The sequence below is a fragment of the Marmota flaviventris genome, chromosome 18 (genome assembly GCF_047511675.1).
Source record: "Marmota flaviventris isolate mMarFla1 chromosome 18, mMarFla1.hap1, whole genome shotgun sequence".
Taxonomy (NCBI): Eukaryota; Metazoa; Chordata; class Mammalia; order Rodentia; family Sciuridae; genus Marmota; species Marmota flaviventris.
This window is the reverse complement of record NC_092515.1, coordinates 50,395,535-50,411,897: the sequence shown is the minus strand read 5'-3', so window position 1 is coordinate 50,411,897 and position 16,363 is coordinate 50,395,535. Positions and strand designations below refer to the sequence as shown.

Below are 16,363 nucleotides of genomic sequence, written 5' to 3'. Positions count from 1 at the left end.
AAGGCTTGGCAACCACACAAACTGCCAGAGTAGTCATTCTGCTCTAATCTTTGCCACTGTTGACTTGAACTCTTCTATCATCTTAATTCTGGTTTTTCCTCAATGGATTTTATGCCTACCTTGACTGAAAAATAAATAAAAAGATGGATTACCTGTACTCTCAAAACGAGTTCTGTGGTGCTATGGACCTTAATGTTGCAGCCACTACCATGAACATATTCCTAGATGCAGTTGATGGCTGTTTGAGAACTTTTAAGTGTAACAAACTACATTACTGAGAAAAGTACTGCATAATCTTTAGAAAATGCCAATTGTGAGGAAAGGCTTCTACTACTTTTGAATTTGGAAAGGCAAGTTAAGTTTAAATAGCCCTTGGGACTATAGTTATCTTCATTATGGCTGTGGGAATGAATTTTCACAAAGGCAGCAGTGGGTCTTTCTTCAGTGCCATATTCTCATCAACTCAGGGAACTCTGCTTAGGTAGCCCAGGTTGAAGAGCACCTTGCTAGCAAGCCATGAGAAGTCACTGCCTGAGAACTCCCACCCAGCTCTTTCCCACCTCACTTCACTAGCTAGAATGAAACAGACAAAAGCAGGAAAGAACCAGTAAAGATAAAATTAATTTATTTGCCCTCACAACTTCATGGGTTGCACTGGGCCCCTAAGTCCCATAAGCCCAGCCTGCTGCAATGGGCTGGGGGAGTCAAGTTCTCTGGAGTGCCTGCTCCCTTGTGTAGAGCTGCCTTGAGCTGGGTCCCTCCTGACCCCAGCATCCTGTTCCCACATGCAAGGGGTGCACAGATCCTCCTACAACAAACCAGGGCCTGCTTCTGAAAGCAAAGCTGGCTTTGTAGGTAGCTGTAGCACTGACCCCTGTGGGCTTAGGTGGATTGGAGGGCAGGCAGGAGGGTGTGGTTCAGTGCAGAGAGCTGCTATTCTGCTCTTCAAAGGCCATCTTGCCCAGAAGCTGGCTGTCCAATTCCACTCCACTCACAGGCAGCTGGAAGAAGTTCATTTCAGCTGCTAAGGCTGCCATGGCGGAAGGATCCTGGCCAAACTGAGCTCTCAACATCATGTCCATTTTCTCTAGTCTCCTCTTCAGTCGCTTAGCCTCCCGCTCTCGGATGAGCCGGGCCTGCCGCTTTTCTGGTGTTTCATTGGCCCTTTTCAGCCTCATGGCCTCCCGATCTCGCTGCAGCCTGCGTGCCCGCTGCTCATCTGTCTCTTGCATGCGCTGTAGGCGCTTGGCTTCACGGTCCCTCATGCGCCTCACCTCCCGCTCCTCCGGGGTTTCATTGTCGCGCCGACTCTTTTTGGCTGTGCGCTCCCGTTCTAGCCGCTGCAGCCGTACTTCCAAAGGCTCATTCTGTCGCCGTAGGGCCCACTTGCGTACACTGGGGGTCTGGGCTTCCAGTAGCTTCCGGTAGGCAGCACAGTTGTTGCACACAAGCAGAATTCCAGCAGGGTACACTGGAGGACTAAAGGTAATGTCCTTCCCCTCAGTACTGGAGGGGCCCTCACTGTGGGCTGGTGGTTGGGATTCCATATTAAGTACTTCAGGAAGTTTCTCGCTAGAAAGTAAAAATTTTGGATGATTAATGTTTCCTTTTAGCAAGGTTCAGATATCTATCCCTAACTTACTCTTTTCCTTCCAGGCCAGTTTCTCCAGGTTCAATTCTGGAGGTTAGTTTGAATGGTTAAGAGACCACTTCTTTTTGGGCTAGGGCATCTCCCAAGTCTTAAAGCCCACCAGAAATTGGAGATTAAACCACCTGCCACAGCAACCCAGCAGAAGTAAAGGAATCCTTACAAGTGGAGCTGGAATACCAGTGTTTGGGAAGAGCTGTGCAGGATCAAGCCTACCGTGTGAATGAAGGGGCCTGGAGGTGGAGGCTTCCTTTATGGCAGGGTACAGTCATTCCACTGTCTCACTAGCTCCCACTTGGCACTGCCTGCAAGAAAGGCAGCCTCTGTCTTGTATACCAGGCAAACAGGATGAAGACAGGGTGTTCAGAGTTCCAGTCTTCCTAGGACCCAGTGGAGACTATGTCCTCACACCAGAATCTATTCAGCATCCTGAAACCCTTTCTCCACAAGTTAGCATTAGTGTTCCTGCACTTCACTACATCTCTTTCTAGTTGAAAAGGTGGGGGTGGGGTGGGTGGGGTGGGTGGGGTGGGATTGGAATTCATTTCCCTTTGAGGTCATCTAATACATAATGTCATGTGTCAGTCACTTTTGCATTACCTATCTCTAGCCTTTGTTTTGACTTGGAAAAGTAGAACCCATACCCAGTAACTTGCTCCCAGGACAACAAGGTTAGGTGCCCAACTAACCTGTTAAAAGTGGCATGGCTGGTGAAACGGGCTCCACACACAGCACAGTTAGATCGTTGGTCCTCTGAGTGGATTAGGAGGTGGCGACCCAGTGACCCTGGGGAGCTAAGGGCCCGTCCACAGACAGGACACATGTAGCTCTTGGCGCTTACCACTGCTGCAGTGTGCTGTAAAACAGAGCCTTAATCTGTCAATCATGCACTACCTTCAGGAAAATCTGCACCCACAGAACTTCTGGAAAACATCTCCTTTCCTTAGTCTCAGGACAAAGGACTTAGAACTATTCTAGCTTAACTCCTGGAAAAGTCATAGCCTGTTGTGTTAGTGGACCTTCAAAAGGTCCTGGCCACTCAAATCACTGTTTAGATTAATTAGCTTGAGTTTTTGTTTTTCCTCAATTCGTTTGTTTTCTTTTTTTGGATGTTGCTGGGAATTGAACCCAGCGCCTTATGTATGCTAGGTAAGCACTCTACCAACTGAGCTATATTCCCAGCCCCAATTGGTTTGTATTCTAAAACATATACAAATCTGTGCCAATTAAATACAATAAGGTTGAAAGGAAATATAAATTACAACTTTTCTTTTTTTAATTTTTTTTTTTAGTTGGAGATGGACATAATACCTTTATTTTATTTTATTTATTTTTATGTGGTGCTGAAGATTTAACCAAGTGCCTCACATGTGCTAGGCAAGTACTCTACCATTGAGCCACAACTCTAGTCCCCCAATTTTTCCTTTTTTGAAACAGACAATGATAATATACTGTAGTCAGCTCTATACACAAAAATCATGAATAGCAGCTTTTCTATAAAGTCTCCAATATCTACTCATTTACCAATGCTAAGAACTTAAAGAACAAAAGATACAGCAAGCTGTACACATTAGCTTGAGTTCTGACCACATTCTGAAACATGTGGCTGGTTTGAAGAAACAGCAGAATTCCAGATCCCTCTTCAGAGGCTGAGAGGAATTCACACTTGGGATAATTTCTGTCTCCCTGCTCACACTGTGCATGTATATTTGTTTTTTTAAAACCTTATTTAAAAAAATATATATATTTATTTTTTAGTTGTAGTTGGACACAACATCTTTATTTTATTTATTTATTTATTTTTATGTGGTGCTGAGGATCAAACCCAGGGCCTTGCACATGCTAGGCAAGCACTCGCTCTACCACTGAGCCACAACCCCACCTTTTAAACCTTATTTTTATTTATTTATTTTTTTATGTGGTGCTGAGGATTGAGTCCAGTGCCTCACAAATGCTAGGCAGGTGCTCTACCACTTAGCTACAAACCCAGTCCTACAAGTACATTTTAAAAGAATGATCAAAATCCAAATCTAGGAGCTAGCTGGGAATATTGGCATACAACAGGTATTTGTATCCTGCCTTTCCTCAATCTTTAAAAAAGGTTGTTTTTTTGGTACTGGGGATTGAATCCAAGGGTACTTCACCACTGTTATATCCCCAGTTCTTTTTATTGTTCATTTTGAGACAGGATCTTACTACATTGCTAAAGGTCTTGTTAAGTTGCTGAGGCTGGTCTCAAACTTGTGATCCTCCTGCTTCAGCCTCCTGGTTACAGGTATGCTCCACAACTGGCTTCTCAATCTTTTCAAGGATTCTTTGGGAGAAACATTTTGCACAAACCAACTGTCTTTATGGCACAACCCAGCTGCCCTATGTACTGATTACTTGTCAATAGAGATCACAAGGCACAGGAGGCCTGTAATTGGATCAGGGTATAAACAAGTCTATTATTCCTATCCCCTTGTTTATACTAACTTTCATTGGTATTTCAGAAACATTTATGTTGGCTTCTTTTTCTTAAAAGTCCTTGTAATTATTAGATATTAGCTTCTATTTCATTATTGAATATATGCACTAAGTAATTTAGAAAAAATGTGGATACTTAATTCTCACAGTGTGTCTGTCTAGGAATCAAGAACATATTTACTCAACATATCACACTAAGGTATTCTGAGGAATGGAGTTGTTTTTTTTTTTTTTTTTTGTGGTACTAGGAATTGAACTCACGGTCACTCAACCACTGAGCCACATCTCCAGCCTACTTCTGAATTTTCTTTAGAGACAGGATCTCACTCAATTGCTTAGTGCCTCGATAAAGTGAAGTTGCGATTCTCCTGCCTCGGCCTCTGGAGCCACTGGGATTACAGGCGTGCACCACCACATCCAACTTCAGCTAGTGCTTTTAAAAATTAAGCAAAAGATCCCCCTGCCTCTGCCTCCTGAGCAGCTGGAATTACAGGTGTGCACCACCATGCCCGGCCTGGAGTCTTTTTTTTTTAATATTTATTTTTTAGTTGTATACAATACCTTTATTTTATTTATTTGTTTTTATGTGGTGCTGGGGATCGAACCCTCACACGTACTAGGCCAGCACTTTACCGCTGAGCCCCAGCCCCAGCCCTAGAGTGGAATCTTGATGGAAGCAACAACCTACAAGTCCTTTAGGAAGCAGAGGCAAAGGCCAATGCAGGATCTGCGTCATAATCAAGCTACCAGTGTTCAGGTTCTAGAGCTCACAGCTCCCCATGTCATACCTGGTACACGTGAGCGATCAGCTGTTCCCGACTCCCACAGTCTAGCTGGCAGAGAGGACACTGGCAGAGCTCAAGCAAGGGATCAGAATTCAAATTCTCTGTGACCTGCAATTCAACAAAGAGGCAACTCCTGAAGATTCTTCACTAATCTCTTCCTTGTCCCACCTCTTTAAAACAGGTATCCTGTTAAAAGGAACACCATCTGATATCAAGTGTCAACCTTAGGTTTTTGGTATAGGCCAAAGGAAAGAGTAATAATGTTTGAATAGGAATTAAATTTTATTGCATTGAGCCAGGGATGGTGGTGCATGCTTGTAATCCCAGCTATTTGAGAGGCTGAGGCAGGAGGATTATAAGTTAGAGGCAGGCCTCTCACAATTTAGTGAGGTCCTATCTCATAATAAAAACCAAAAGAGCTGGAGAATATAGCTAAGGAGTAGAACACCAAGGGTTTCATCCCTACTCCTGACAAATAAATACATAAAGCTCGCATCTTCCTTTTTTTAAATTTTTTTTTTCCCTGTCACAAGGCTAGGATTGCCCCAGGGAGAGCTGATATTTATTTATTTATACAAACATACATAGCAGGGATTGAACCCAGGGGTGCTTAACAACTGAGCCAAATTCCCAGTGGGCTTTCCTCATCCCCTGACCTTTTGCCTCAGCCTCCTGAGTCTCTGGGATTACAGGCATGCACCATAACACCTGGCTGAGAGCTGATCTATTTTATCTCCCTAAAATAAACTCTGCAGGGAAAGGATTAGCTTCCCTTTTATGAATCTTTAGGAAACAACTTAGTGAGAAGGTGATGCCTCACTAAATTTGACTTAAATTTGCAAACATACTCCAGAATACATCTCAGAAAGTTAGTTTCCCATTTTGCAAAGGTGGTTCTGGTTCTTCTGTATGTGGGTGCAGGAATGTGGAAATAGAGAAGGAAAGCCAGTGTGAGGAAGACTGTGTAGGAGGTGTGGGCTCCCATGCCACGAGGGAAGAGACATAGGAAGGCCCGGGAGACTGGAAGAGGCAAGACTGTGACATGTGGGTGAGAAACATCAGGGCAAAGTATAAGGGTAGGGCTTTCCTGGACTTAGGAGCCATTTTCACTTGCCTCATGCTCTACTACTTCTTTCCCACCAACAGGATGCTCTGCATTTTCTAACTCCTTTTCCACTTTGACCACCCCGCCATCTTCCTCTGATGTGTGGGAAGAGACTTCATCTTGTGTGGTCTCCTCTTCATCACCCTCACTGTCACCTGGAACACATAAACTGGTCACTTGTTCTGATTTTTTTGCAGAAATACATCCTGAGCTGCTGTCCACCTAGAGCTTACAAATATAATGGAAAACATTTCAGATCTTTTGTAGTAGAGTTTGTTATCAGTTAACAAATAAAGTTTGTTGCATACAAAATTATGATTAAGTGGAAAGCAGCTATCACTGTTATTTATTATGCCACATGTACACTAAAGAGAAAACCTGAGGTAAAACTGTATTGGAAACTAGTCATAAAAATAATTCTTCTTATGCATGGTTCTCAAATATCTGACACTTCAATTCACACTTCCCCAACCACCTCACACTGAGCTCATTCCCACAACCCATTACCTCTGACTTACCAACACTTCTCACTGATTTTATTACTTACTTTTCTCCATAAACCTCTGCACAGTTTCTCCATGGTGTCACTGACTATTCTACTGTGAGCCACACTCATTTGTTCCCAATAAATCCCAAGACACACTTAAAGAAACACCAGCAAGTTTTTTTTTTTTTCTCTTATATCAGTACATGGGCCGTAGTAAATTAGTTAAAAATGATGTCACTTTATAGGGAAAGGCCTCTTTGTTACAATGGAAAAATCAGCACAACAACCAACCTCAGGCAGTGTGGTGGTACCCAACTCACTGTGTTCTTACTCCACTAATGACACAGCAGTCTAAGCTGAATAATATGTTTCTGTTGGGTTTTTATTATTATTATTATCTAATGGATAGCTAAATGCATTTAGTTGAAGGAATGTGCCGTCCTTTACTTTATAATGAAATACCATTTCTTATGACTTCATTAAGAATTGAGCCTGTTTTAGTATTGGACGCAGTATGTGGCTGTGGAGAGGTCCACCCATGGCTGGGTAATCTGTAAGATTTATATGAGCTGATTTCTTTCTCTATTACTTATAAAATAGAAAAAAGATGTTAAAAGCAAAAACAAATGGAATTTTTTCAAAAAAGGAAAAAAAGTAGTAGTGGCTTGAAGGTCACAAGGAAGAGGAAGCCAACCATAGAGAAGCTTTCAAACTCTAGCCCTCACCCAATCCCACAGATCTCAGACTCCTGGGCCTGATGTGAGGAGAGAGAAATACACTAGGCTCTCTGCATCTGCAGTGAGACTCAAATTTCCTTGCTAACAGTACTACTTGTCTTCTATTATCCCTTACATAATTTCTAAATCCACCATTGTCTGGGCAATGCCAATTCCATTTCCTTTCTTCATGAGAAGATTTAACCAGATCATCTGCTAGTAGTTACATATGTTGTGTTAGATACACCAGTCAGTTGGTGGGCTAGATCTGACCCTGGAAAGGCAGTTTAAATCGTACTATATTTTCTCACCAGCTTCCTACTTGGTACTTTGAATACTTGTAGGCTTAGTCTAAGGCAATGTTGTATCAAATACATTTTTGTAATTTATCTGTTATCTAAATAGTCTACCAGAAAGATTAAAAAAAAAAGAAGAAAGAAAAAGGAAAGGTGTGTTGCCTACAGGGATGGTGCAAGTTTTCCACAGTGGAGACCTATTAGACTCTGGTAGATGTTGTTATTCTTACCTGTTACTTGGGAAAATGGTGAGTCCCATAGATTTTTTGTAATTTGGGACTCATTTTTCTATACATAAGTGATTTTTAATTGCTAAATTATTTTTGTGGTTGTTGTTGCTTAATGATTAGTTTGGGGAAAATCGTAGTTCCTACAAGTTGCTGAACTCTCTCCCTCTTTGTTCTCCCTAGTCTAAAATGGAGAGAAATCAGAAATGTTTCTCTGAATTGATATTTACAAATGACCAATATCTAGTGGATGAGATCAGGACAGTGTAGAAATCTTCCTAGGAAATAACACATCTCAAAATGTGTCTGTTCAGGCAGGCTATGAACAGACAAACCATGAGGCTCAACTTGTGAGAGCCTATCTTTTCCATCTCCTAACCACAGAGATCTACCAAGAGCTTTGGTATAGGAAGATCTGGACTTCAGCATTTTATGTGTTGCATAATCCCATTACTAAACAAACCTATAAAACATTAAAACTGGAACCTCAAGCAAAAATTCATAATTATGTTTTATTATAAATAAATAGATCTTCAGAGACAGGGATTTTTTTCTTTTCATTTGACTTAACCTAGGAACTACTTGAACACTAATTATTCCTATATCTCTATCACAACCATCACAAACCTATCTGTGTATGGCTATGGCCTATGCCAAGTACTGTAGTCCAAGAGTTAAAAATAAATATAATGCCAAATCTGTCCTCTCTCTCTGAATAAGCATATGCTCATACATCTTAGAACCCTTTTAGGGACACTGAGGATCCACATATCTCCTTCTTTGTATCTTCCTCCCAACCCCCATGCATAATCCCCAGAGCACACACACTCTAATAATTCTTCTCCCATTGCCCTGAGTCATTACCAGAAGGTGCAGAACTCACTGCTACTGGAGTCCTGATCTCTTAGTTGTTGGATAGCTTGTCGCTGACTGCCAAGGTCTCCAGGAAAATCAGTTTTCATCATCGCCTGGCGGGCTTGCTCTTCTAGCCCAGCAAATACTTGATCCCCTGGTGGTCACAAGGAAAAATAGTCAGGCCACCAGCTGGGCAGCACATCCCCAGGCAAGCTGGTTGGAAGGTCAGACCATTCAAAGATAGGAGACAGGCAGGTACCCTGTGGTGGGGTCATTCATCTCCAAGTCAGCTTGCTGCCTCCAACAGCTTCTGGGCACAGCTGTTCTTCCTGGGCAGTAAGCCAGATGCTCTAGAAAGCATCGCTTACTTTTCTTAAATCCCCTATTCTTGACTCTTCAAAAGGTGATCAATTGGTATTTTATAAATTAACTGCAGAATCTCAATTCCATTTACAACCTTCCATCAGATTGGGGAGATAGAAGCAAAAGAAGCAAAATGATGGGATGAAAACAGGGCAGTAAATCTGGGTAAAATCTCTACACCTTAAATTACTTGCATTATAGTCCTCACTCACTGTCTACCTTGGACTATAATCAAGTGCTTCAAATAATTCTTCTTATTAAATTTCTCTAATCACATCTTTCAGTCACTCTCCTTCCAACACATGTTCTATAAATTCTTTCTTGACTTTCTTTCTAATGCCTATCAGAATTGCCATGAGAAAATCAACTGACTGAATAATGGACAAGAAGGAGAACAACAACATATGAACTAATTTCTGCTGAAGAAAAACTTCCTGAAACATGCCAATTAATTTATAACAAATAATATTTATCTAGTCTTCTTGGGCCAATGCGGTTAGGATGGTTTTTTTTTTGGTATGCAGTACCCTCAATCCCTGGACCTTTCCTTGACTTTGCATTTCCTTCTGATGAACTCTGTCTGGGATCCATGTACTTACTGAAGAGGTTAACATTTCACATTCTTTGATTTCCAGGAGACCAGGCATAAGGAAAATAGAGCATTGGGTTTCCCTAGGTTTCCATTATCTCAGATGGAAACTACTGTCCCTACTCCTCAGCAGCAAGAGGGAATAATAGAAAGCCCGAGTGAAACCTGTGACAAGTGAAACCTGTGACAATAAACCATGCTCTTTCTTACTAAAGAGAGAAAGAAAAATAAATAGACTCGGCTCTGAGACAATACAATAATGTGAAAGGAAGAAACTAGTGAGTTGATGTGTGCTACTAGTTCTTGGGTAGTGAAAAGAATGATGTGGGGCAGGCTTCATGTGATATACTTTGTCTTTCATTCAGCAAATATTCTTGAGTAAGAATAAGAACTGAACTTCAATTATAGTGACTATTTGACATTTGTTAGTTCCGGACTCTATTTTACATGCTATGTGGTAGCTCTATGTTACAGGCTGTGTGGCAGGTATTACTACATGTATTATACATATAATATATACGTAATATATATTCATTTTTTTAAATATTTATTTTTTAATTGTAGTTGGACACAATACCTTTATTTATTTTTATGTGGTGCTGAGGATTGAACCCAGGGCCTCACAAGTGTGAGGCGAGTGCTCTACTGCTGAACCATAACCCCAGCCCCATATATTCATATTTTTAACAATACATTACATTTTTATATTAATAATAATAATAATATTTTGTACCAGGGATTGAACCCAGGAGCACTTTACCACTGAGCCACATCCCATCCATGACTACTATCTATATTTTACTAAGGAGAAAACAAAGGTCTATAGTGAAATCAAGTATTCAAACCCAGATCTGTGCCTAGAATGGTGCAAGGCCCTATGTTCAATATTCTCCTCAGCATGGGGTAGGGGTTAGGGAGTAAGGTAGTGATGGTCAGGAAATGGTCTCTGTTCCTCTCTAATGTCCCTTTTTTTTGATGGAGTGAACCTAAGGCTTTGCTCATGTTAAGCACATGTTCCATCCCCTAATGTCCATATTTTTAAACTGCTTTCTAGTAGAGATATTAAGTTCAAGGTTAGAAGGTTCATCAAAGTGGTTTTGCTGAAAACAAACACTGGTCTATGTGTGGCTCTGATCCTAGTATTGATGTTATCTTCATACCGTGAGAAATTAATACATACAAATCAAATGTCAAAATAATGTTTTTAGGACCAGTTTATGAGAAAGGAAAAATGATGGTTCTGATACCATGTTGACTTACCATGCATGGATTAGAGTAACCGACATTATGGCAATTATGACTCATCCTGTGGGTGGGAATGGAGGTGGATAGTGTTAAAGTGTACTTGTAGCTACACAGTGCTCAAGTAAGGAAAAAAATAAGTTGATTTAAGTTCACCTTCACCAAATCTAAGGTGACACACCGAATATAATTCACTGTTAGAGAAAGACAAAATGAATTCTGTATTAGAGTGTTTCCTCTTCCCTCTTTGCAAAAGTGAAACATTTAATTTCTCCATGTTAGTTTTACTGAAACCACAAGACCTTGGCCAACTGGCAGTCACTGAATTCTGGCATGCTTTTAGATCTAGGGACCATGAGCAGATATGGTACTATGGAATAAGTTATGTACGAGGCATATAATTATCAAGGGCAAACATTTCTTATCAGTGATACTTCTGGTCACTAAAGAAACCTAGTCAGAAATCAGTAGGTTTATAAAATGCTAAGAATGGCTGGGCATGGTGGCACTTGCCTGTAATTCCTAGCTACTCTGGAGTTGAGGCAGGAGGATCACAAGTTCAAGGTCAGCATGGGCAACTTTTATCTCAAAATAAAATTAAAAAGAGCTGGGGATGTAGATTAGTGGTACAGCACTTGCCTAGCATGTACAAGACCCTGGGTTCAATTCTCAGTATTAAAAAAAAAAAAAAAAAAGCAAAGAATAAACAATACGGAGCTGGGGTTGTAGCTCATCGGTGGAGCGCTTACCTAGCACGTGCGAGGCCCTGGGTTCAATTCTTATCACCACATAAAAATAAATAAAATAAAAGTATTGTGTCCAACTACAATTAAAAATAAATATTAAAAAAAATGAACAATACATTTTCTCACTTTCACAGTAGAGAATTACCATTGGATCAGTAGAAAGATATCTAAAAGGATATGTACTTTTCAGGAGTCATGAATTCAGCTACTCTTTATCAACATGAACTCAAAATTTATTTTTGCCTACTGATGTTGTCTAAATATTTCAGCCTTCATACATCAGAGAGGAGTCTATTCAGTACAATTTCCCCATCTAAGGCTCCTGCTGGCAATCTCACCTAGGATAATTGAGATAAATCAATTCTGTCCCTCTTTTTTGGCAATCTGGAAAGAAACACTGCACTTTTATTCTATTATTGACTTGGGAAAATAAGCTAAGATTACTGTTATTCCTCAAGGTTATTCCTACTTTAAATATCACCATAAAGTAAAATATAAAAAAAACAAACTTAAAAACACATCATTGGAAAAAATAAATAGATTATCTTCTGGTAGCTTTTATCTAAGCTCTGGCTCTGATTCCCTGGAATTATCCTTGCATAAAAAAATAGTGAGATTTGCTAAAACTATGTCCTATTAACTCAAGTACAATGTGACCCATAGAGATATTAGTGATTAACAAGTGTTATAGAGTTGTCTGATTTTATAATATAGAATTATTTTTTCATTCTTGAAACTGTTGGAGTAAGTTAAAAAAATATCCTCTGGTTTCTAGATATTAATGTAGAGCAACCATCTTATTAAATGTGGGTATTTATTTGCCTGTTAATATTTGGGTTCCACAATAAAAAGCAAATAAAAATCTCCCTTTTTCTTTGATATGAAATCAAAATACTGTTTGCTTTGGATTTGGCTAAGGTTCTGGAGACCAGATAAGAAAGAGGCCATGCAAGCCACTTTGGAGAACAAAGTGGCTTCTTGCCACTTTTGAGGCAAGAAGACTGAGATGAAATCATTAGAAAGGAAAAATATTTTATAATTCTCTTTCTTGGGTCCTTGGTATTTAATATGTTATACATGATGGCAGAATATTTCATATTTCACATATAGAGCACAATCCTTCAAGACACTGGTTGTACACAAATATTTTCACACCATTTGTGTCCTATACATGTACTTAGGATAATGATGTCTAACTCATTCCACCATCATTCCTACCGGCTTGCCCCCTCCTTTCCCCTCCCTCCCCTTTGCCCTAACTAAAGTTCCTTCATTTCTCCCAAGCTCCCCACCCCCAGTTGCCATTATGTGTCTGCATCCTCATATCAAAGAAAACAATTGGCCTTTGTTTGGCTAACTTCATTTAGCAATATATTTTTTCAATTTCATCCATTTACCTGAAAATGCCATGATTTTATTCTCTTTTAATGCTGAGTAATGTTCCATTGTGTATATATACCAAAGTTTCCCTATCCATTCATCTACTGAAGGACATCTAGGTTGGTTCCATGATTTAGCTATTGTGAATTGTGCTCCTACAAACATTGATATGGCTGTGTCCCTGTAGTATGCTGTTTTTAAGTCCTTTGGGTATGCTCCTCAGTTTATACCTGAGGAGTGGGATAGCTGGGTCAAATGGTGGTTACATTCCCAGCTTTCCAAGAAATCTCCATACTGCTTTCCATATTGGCTGCACCAATTTGCAGTCCCACTAGCAATGTATGAGTGTGCCTTTTTCAGCACATCCTCACCAACACTTATTGTTGTTTGTATTCTTAATAGCTGCCATTCTGACTGGAGTGAGATGAAATCTTAGAGTAGTTTTGATTTGCATTTCTCTAATTGCTAGAGATGTTGAACATTTTTTTCATATATTTGTTGATTGATTGTATATCCTCTTCCGAGAAGTATCTGTTCAGTTCCTTGGCCCATTTGTTGATTAGGTCCTTGGTACAATTTTTAAAAATGGAATTTCAGGCTGACTGAAATGAAGTAAAGCAGCTAAAACATATTCTCTAAGAGAGCAGATGTCAGCTTCAGAGAAAAAGAGCTAGTCCTGGGAGTGAGGAGCTTAGGAGTCCATTTCTAGATGACAGTCTTATTTGTAACCCAGAAAACATTTGGCCTTTGTTTTCTGGGGATTGGCTTGCTTCACTTAGCATATATTTTCCAACTTCATCTATTTACCTGCAAATGCCATGATTTTACTTTCTTTTAATGCTGAGTAATGTTCCCATTGTGTATAATACCAAAGTTATCACGTTGGGAACATAGCCATTACCACACAAGAATGCTTACAGAATGAAGGAAGACAAAACAAGCTGTGCTTTTTAGAAAAGACCTTAAAGCCTTTTATTCTTTCTTCTCTGTGAAAAGCTTTCAATTGAAGTTAAAGGTTTCTAGTCTCTGATGTATCTTGTAATCTGAAAGCAAAAGTTTCTTAAATAAAAGAAATTTTCCTCTACTTAGTGGTTTGCTTGGATCAAACACACTAAATGTGAGTGTTAAGGGACTATATTTTCAACCTCTCTAGAAACAGTGAACAGAAATTTGTTCTCAGAAGGAGGTGAGATGGGAAGGAAATAGGGGGAAAGATATAAATAGATCTTTTAAGCCATCAGTAGTTTCTCCATAACTAATAATTCTGGGCTTTTATTCCAAAAGCTTTGCATTGGCCTCTATTATTGAAGCAAGTAGGCTAAACACAAGTCTGTCTGGATGTTTCTGGGGAAGGATCATGCCAGTAATTTAGATATAAAAACAGTCCTGAGGAAAACCAAGGGAGTGCCAAAGCAGCCTGTTCATTGGCTTCTAAAGTGGATCTGACAAATGTTGCTGGGCTACGGCAGTGGGATTCTTAATATATCCCTTTAGGCGTGTTTTAGCTTCATGCCACATAACTTCTTTCCAGAAGGCAGATGTAATGAAGCTCAGCCATTACTCTGCTCAAGTGCTGATTGGCTTTGACATTTAAGCAAAGCTTCTGCAGAATTTCCTGTCTCCCAGACCTTGAGTCCATTCCATTTACTTTAAATAAACAAGCATCATTAAGTTCAATAAATATGACTGGTTCCATTTCACAAGGTGATAGGAGACTCAAGTCATCAGGAAACTAAAATTTCCTATTTCTGTTTGCCATTATTGTTATGGCCAATGAGAAGGTGATCTATTGAAAAGGTTAGGGTCAGCTTTAGTCCCTAAAATAATAAATAAACAGAAGATCTTAGGAAACCAGCAAATCTCAGTTTCTTGTCTTCTTTGGTCAAGCTAAGTCAATCACCTGAAAAGCCCTCCCAGCTCCCTGCCTAAATGTATCACTGAAAACAGCCCCTTCCTGGGGGGTTTAATTGCAGCTGAATGTTTGTGTTCACAGCCCCACAGTAAAGGCCCTTTTAATATTCACCATTGAAGAACCTGAAAAGTCCCATTCACTCCACGAACAGTATAATGTTCACTTGCTTGACTCTGGTAGCTGTGTTTCTGCACCTATAGAAATGTGATACTATCCCCTCCTCCCTGGCTTATTGGACAATCTATTTTTCAACTCCAATAAAAGTACCAGCTCATCTCAGTTTTAATTAACTATCATGGAAAGAGATGCAATTGATGGATATATAGTACATGGACACAGACATAGGCCATAAAAGTCTTTGCTAGCTCCCCTGTCCTTACTATAATCCTGCCATCATTCCACCAGCTACTTTTCCTCAAATCTAAGGAGTCTTTCTGGCTTAGGCTGGGCATAGTGGCATATGCCTGTAATTCCAGCTACTCAGGAGGCTGAAGCAGGAGGATCACAAGTTTGAGGACAGCATGGGCAATTTCATGAGGCCCTATCTCAAAATAAAAAGGGCTAGAGTAGGGCTGGGCATATAGTTCAGTTGGTAGAGTGCTTGCCTCGCATGCACAAGGCCATGGGTTTGATTTCCAGCACCAAAATAAAGAAACAAACAGATAAATAAATAAAATAAAAAGAGCTGGGGATATAGCTCATTGGTAGAGTGTTTACTTAGCATGTGCAAGGCCCTAGGTACCTCCAAAAAAAAAAAAAAAAAAAAAAAAGGAGTAAGCAGTGTCTTTGGACACGTAAGTTTTATGGGTGAACACTCAATCCTACAATTGCCTTTCTTGGAAACCCATATCTCTACTAAGGGTAACTTACCTGCCCTGACTTGTGGTCTATGTGTCTTATCAATACTCATCTTCAACCAGAGAGAAGGCAAACCCCCTGAGCCTGTTGTGAATGACCTATCCTATAGACACTTCAGGTTATCTCCCTTGACCATCTTCACATTCAGATACACTGCATCTTACTATTTTAGCAGCAAATTCTATATTGTTCCTAACCATTCACCTTCACATTAGCAGCCAAGCACATCTACTTATTTCAGAATACACTTCTGGAAGCATGCAACTGATTACATTTTATACAACTTTCCCAGGACTTAAATAGAAGAATGATCATGTAGAGAGGTTTGCTACCCTAATGTCATTAATATGTCAAAGCCATCTTAATTCCTCTATTCAACTATTTTCTCTCCTACTCTTGAAACTACCCAGAAAGATAAGTACATAGTGCCTGACATACAATATCTATAATTAAATTAGTTTTAGTTCTTTTTTGGGGCTTATTTTGTCTTAAAATCTTTCATATTTTTCACCTCTGAATTCTTTTCAGATGTTGTTATACTTTACTCAATCAGTCCTCCTTAATCTGTTTCTTATATGATAATTTGAGTGAGAATGCTTATCCCCCTACATTACAGAAAAATGGCTAATTATCAAAAATGTACATAGATATTAATATTAATAAGGCACTTTCTGAACATTCTTTATGA

General features: G+C 39.8%; 1 protein-coding gene across 5 annotated transcripts in view; it reads right to left on the bottom strand.

Annotated features, from left to right (window-relative positions):
* Nucleotides 1-608: 608 nt before the first annotated feature.
* Znf821 (zinc finger protein 821) overlaps nt 609-16,363 on the bottom strand; it is a 30,912-nt gene continuing 15,157 nt past the window's right edge. For 4 of the 5 annotated variants that reach the window (XM_071604710.1, XM_027933176.2, XM_071604709.1 and 1 more), the window contains 5 exons: nt 8,614-8,739; nt 6,014-6,159; nt 4,903-5,007; nt 2,338-2,504; nt 609-1,572 (listed from right to left, as the gene is read on the bottom strand). In XM_071604710.1, coding sequence (XP_071460811.1) covers nt 918-1,572; nt 2,338-2,504; nt 4,903-5,007; nt 6,014-6,159; nt 8,614-8,739 — 1,199 coding nt within the window. In that variant the 3' untranslated portion in view covers nt 609-917. The remainder of the gene's footprint in view (nt 1,573-2,337; nt 2,505-4,902; nt 5,008-6,013; nt 6,160-8,613; nt 8,740-16,363) is intronic. The other variant, XM_027933179.3, reaches the window with a different exon arrangement.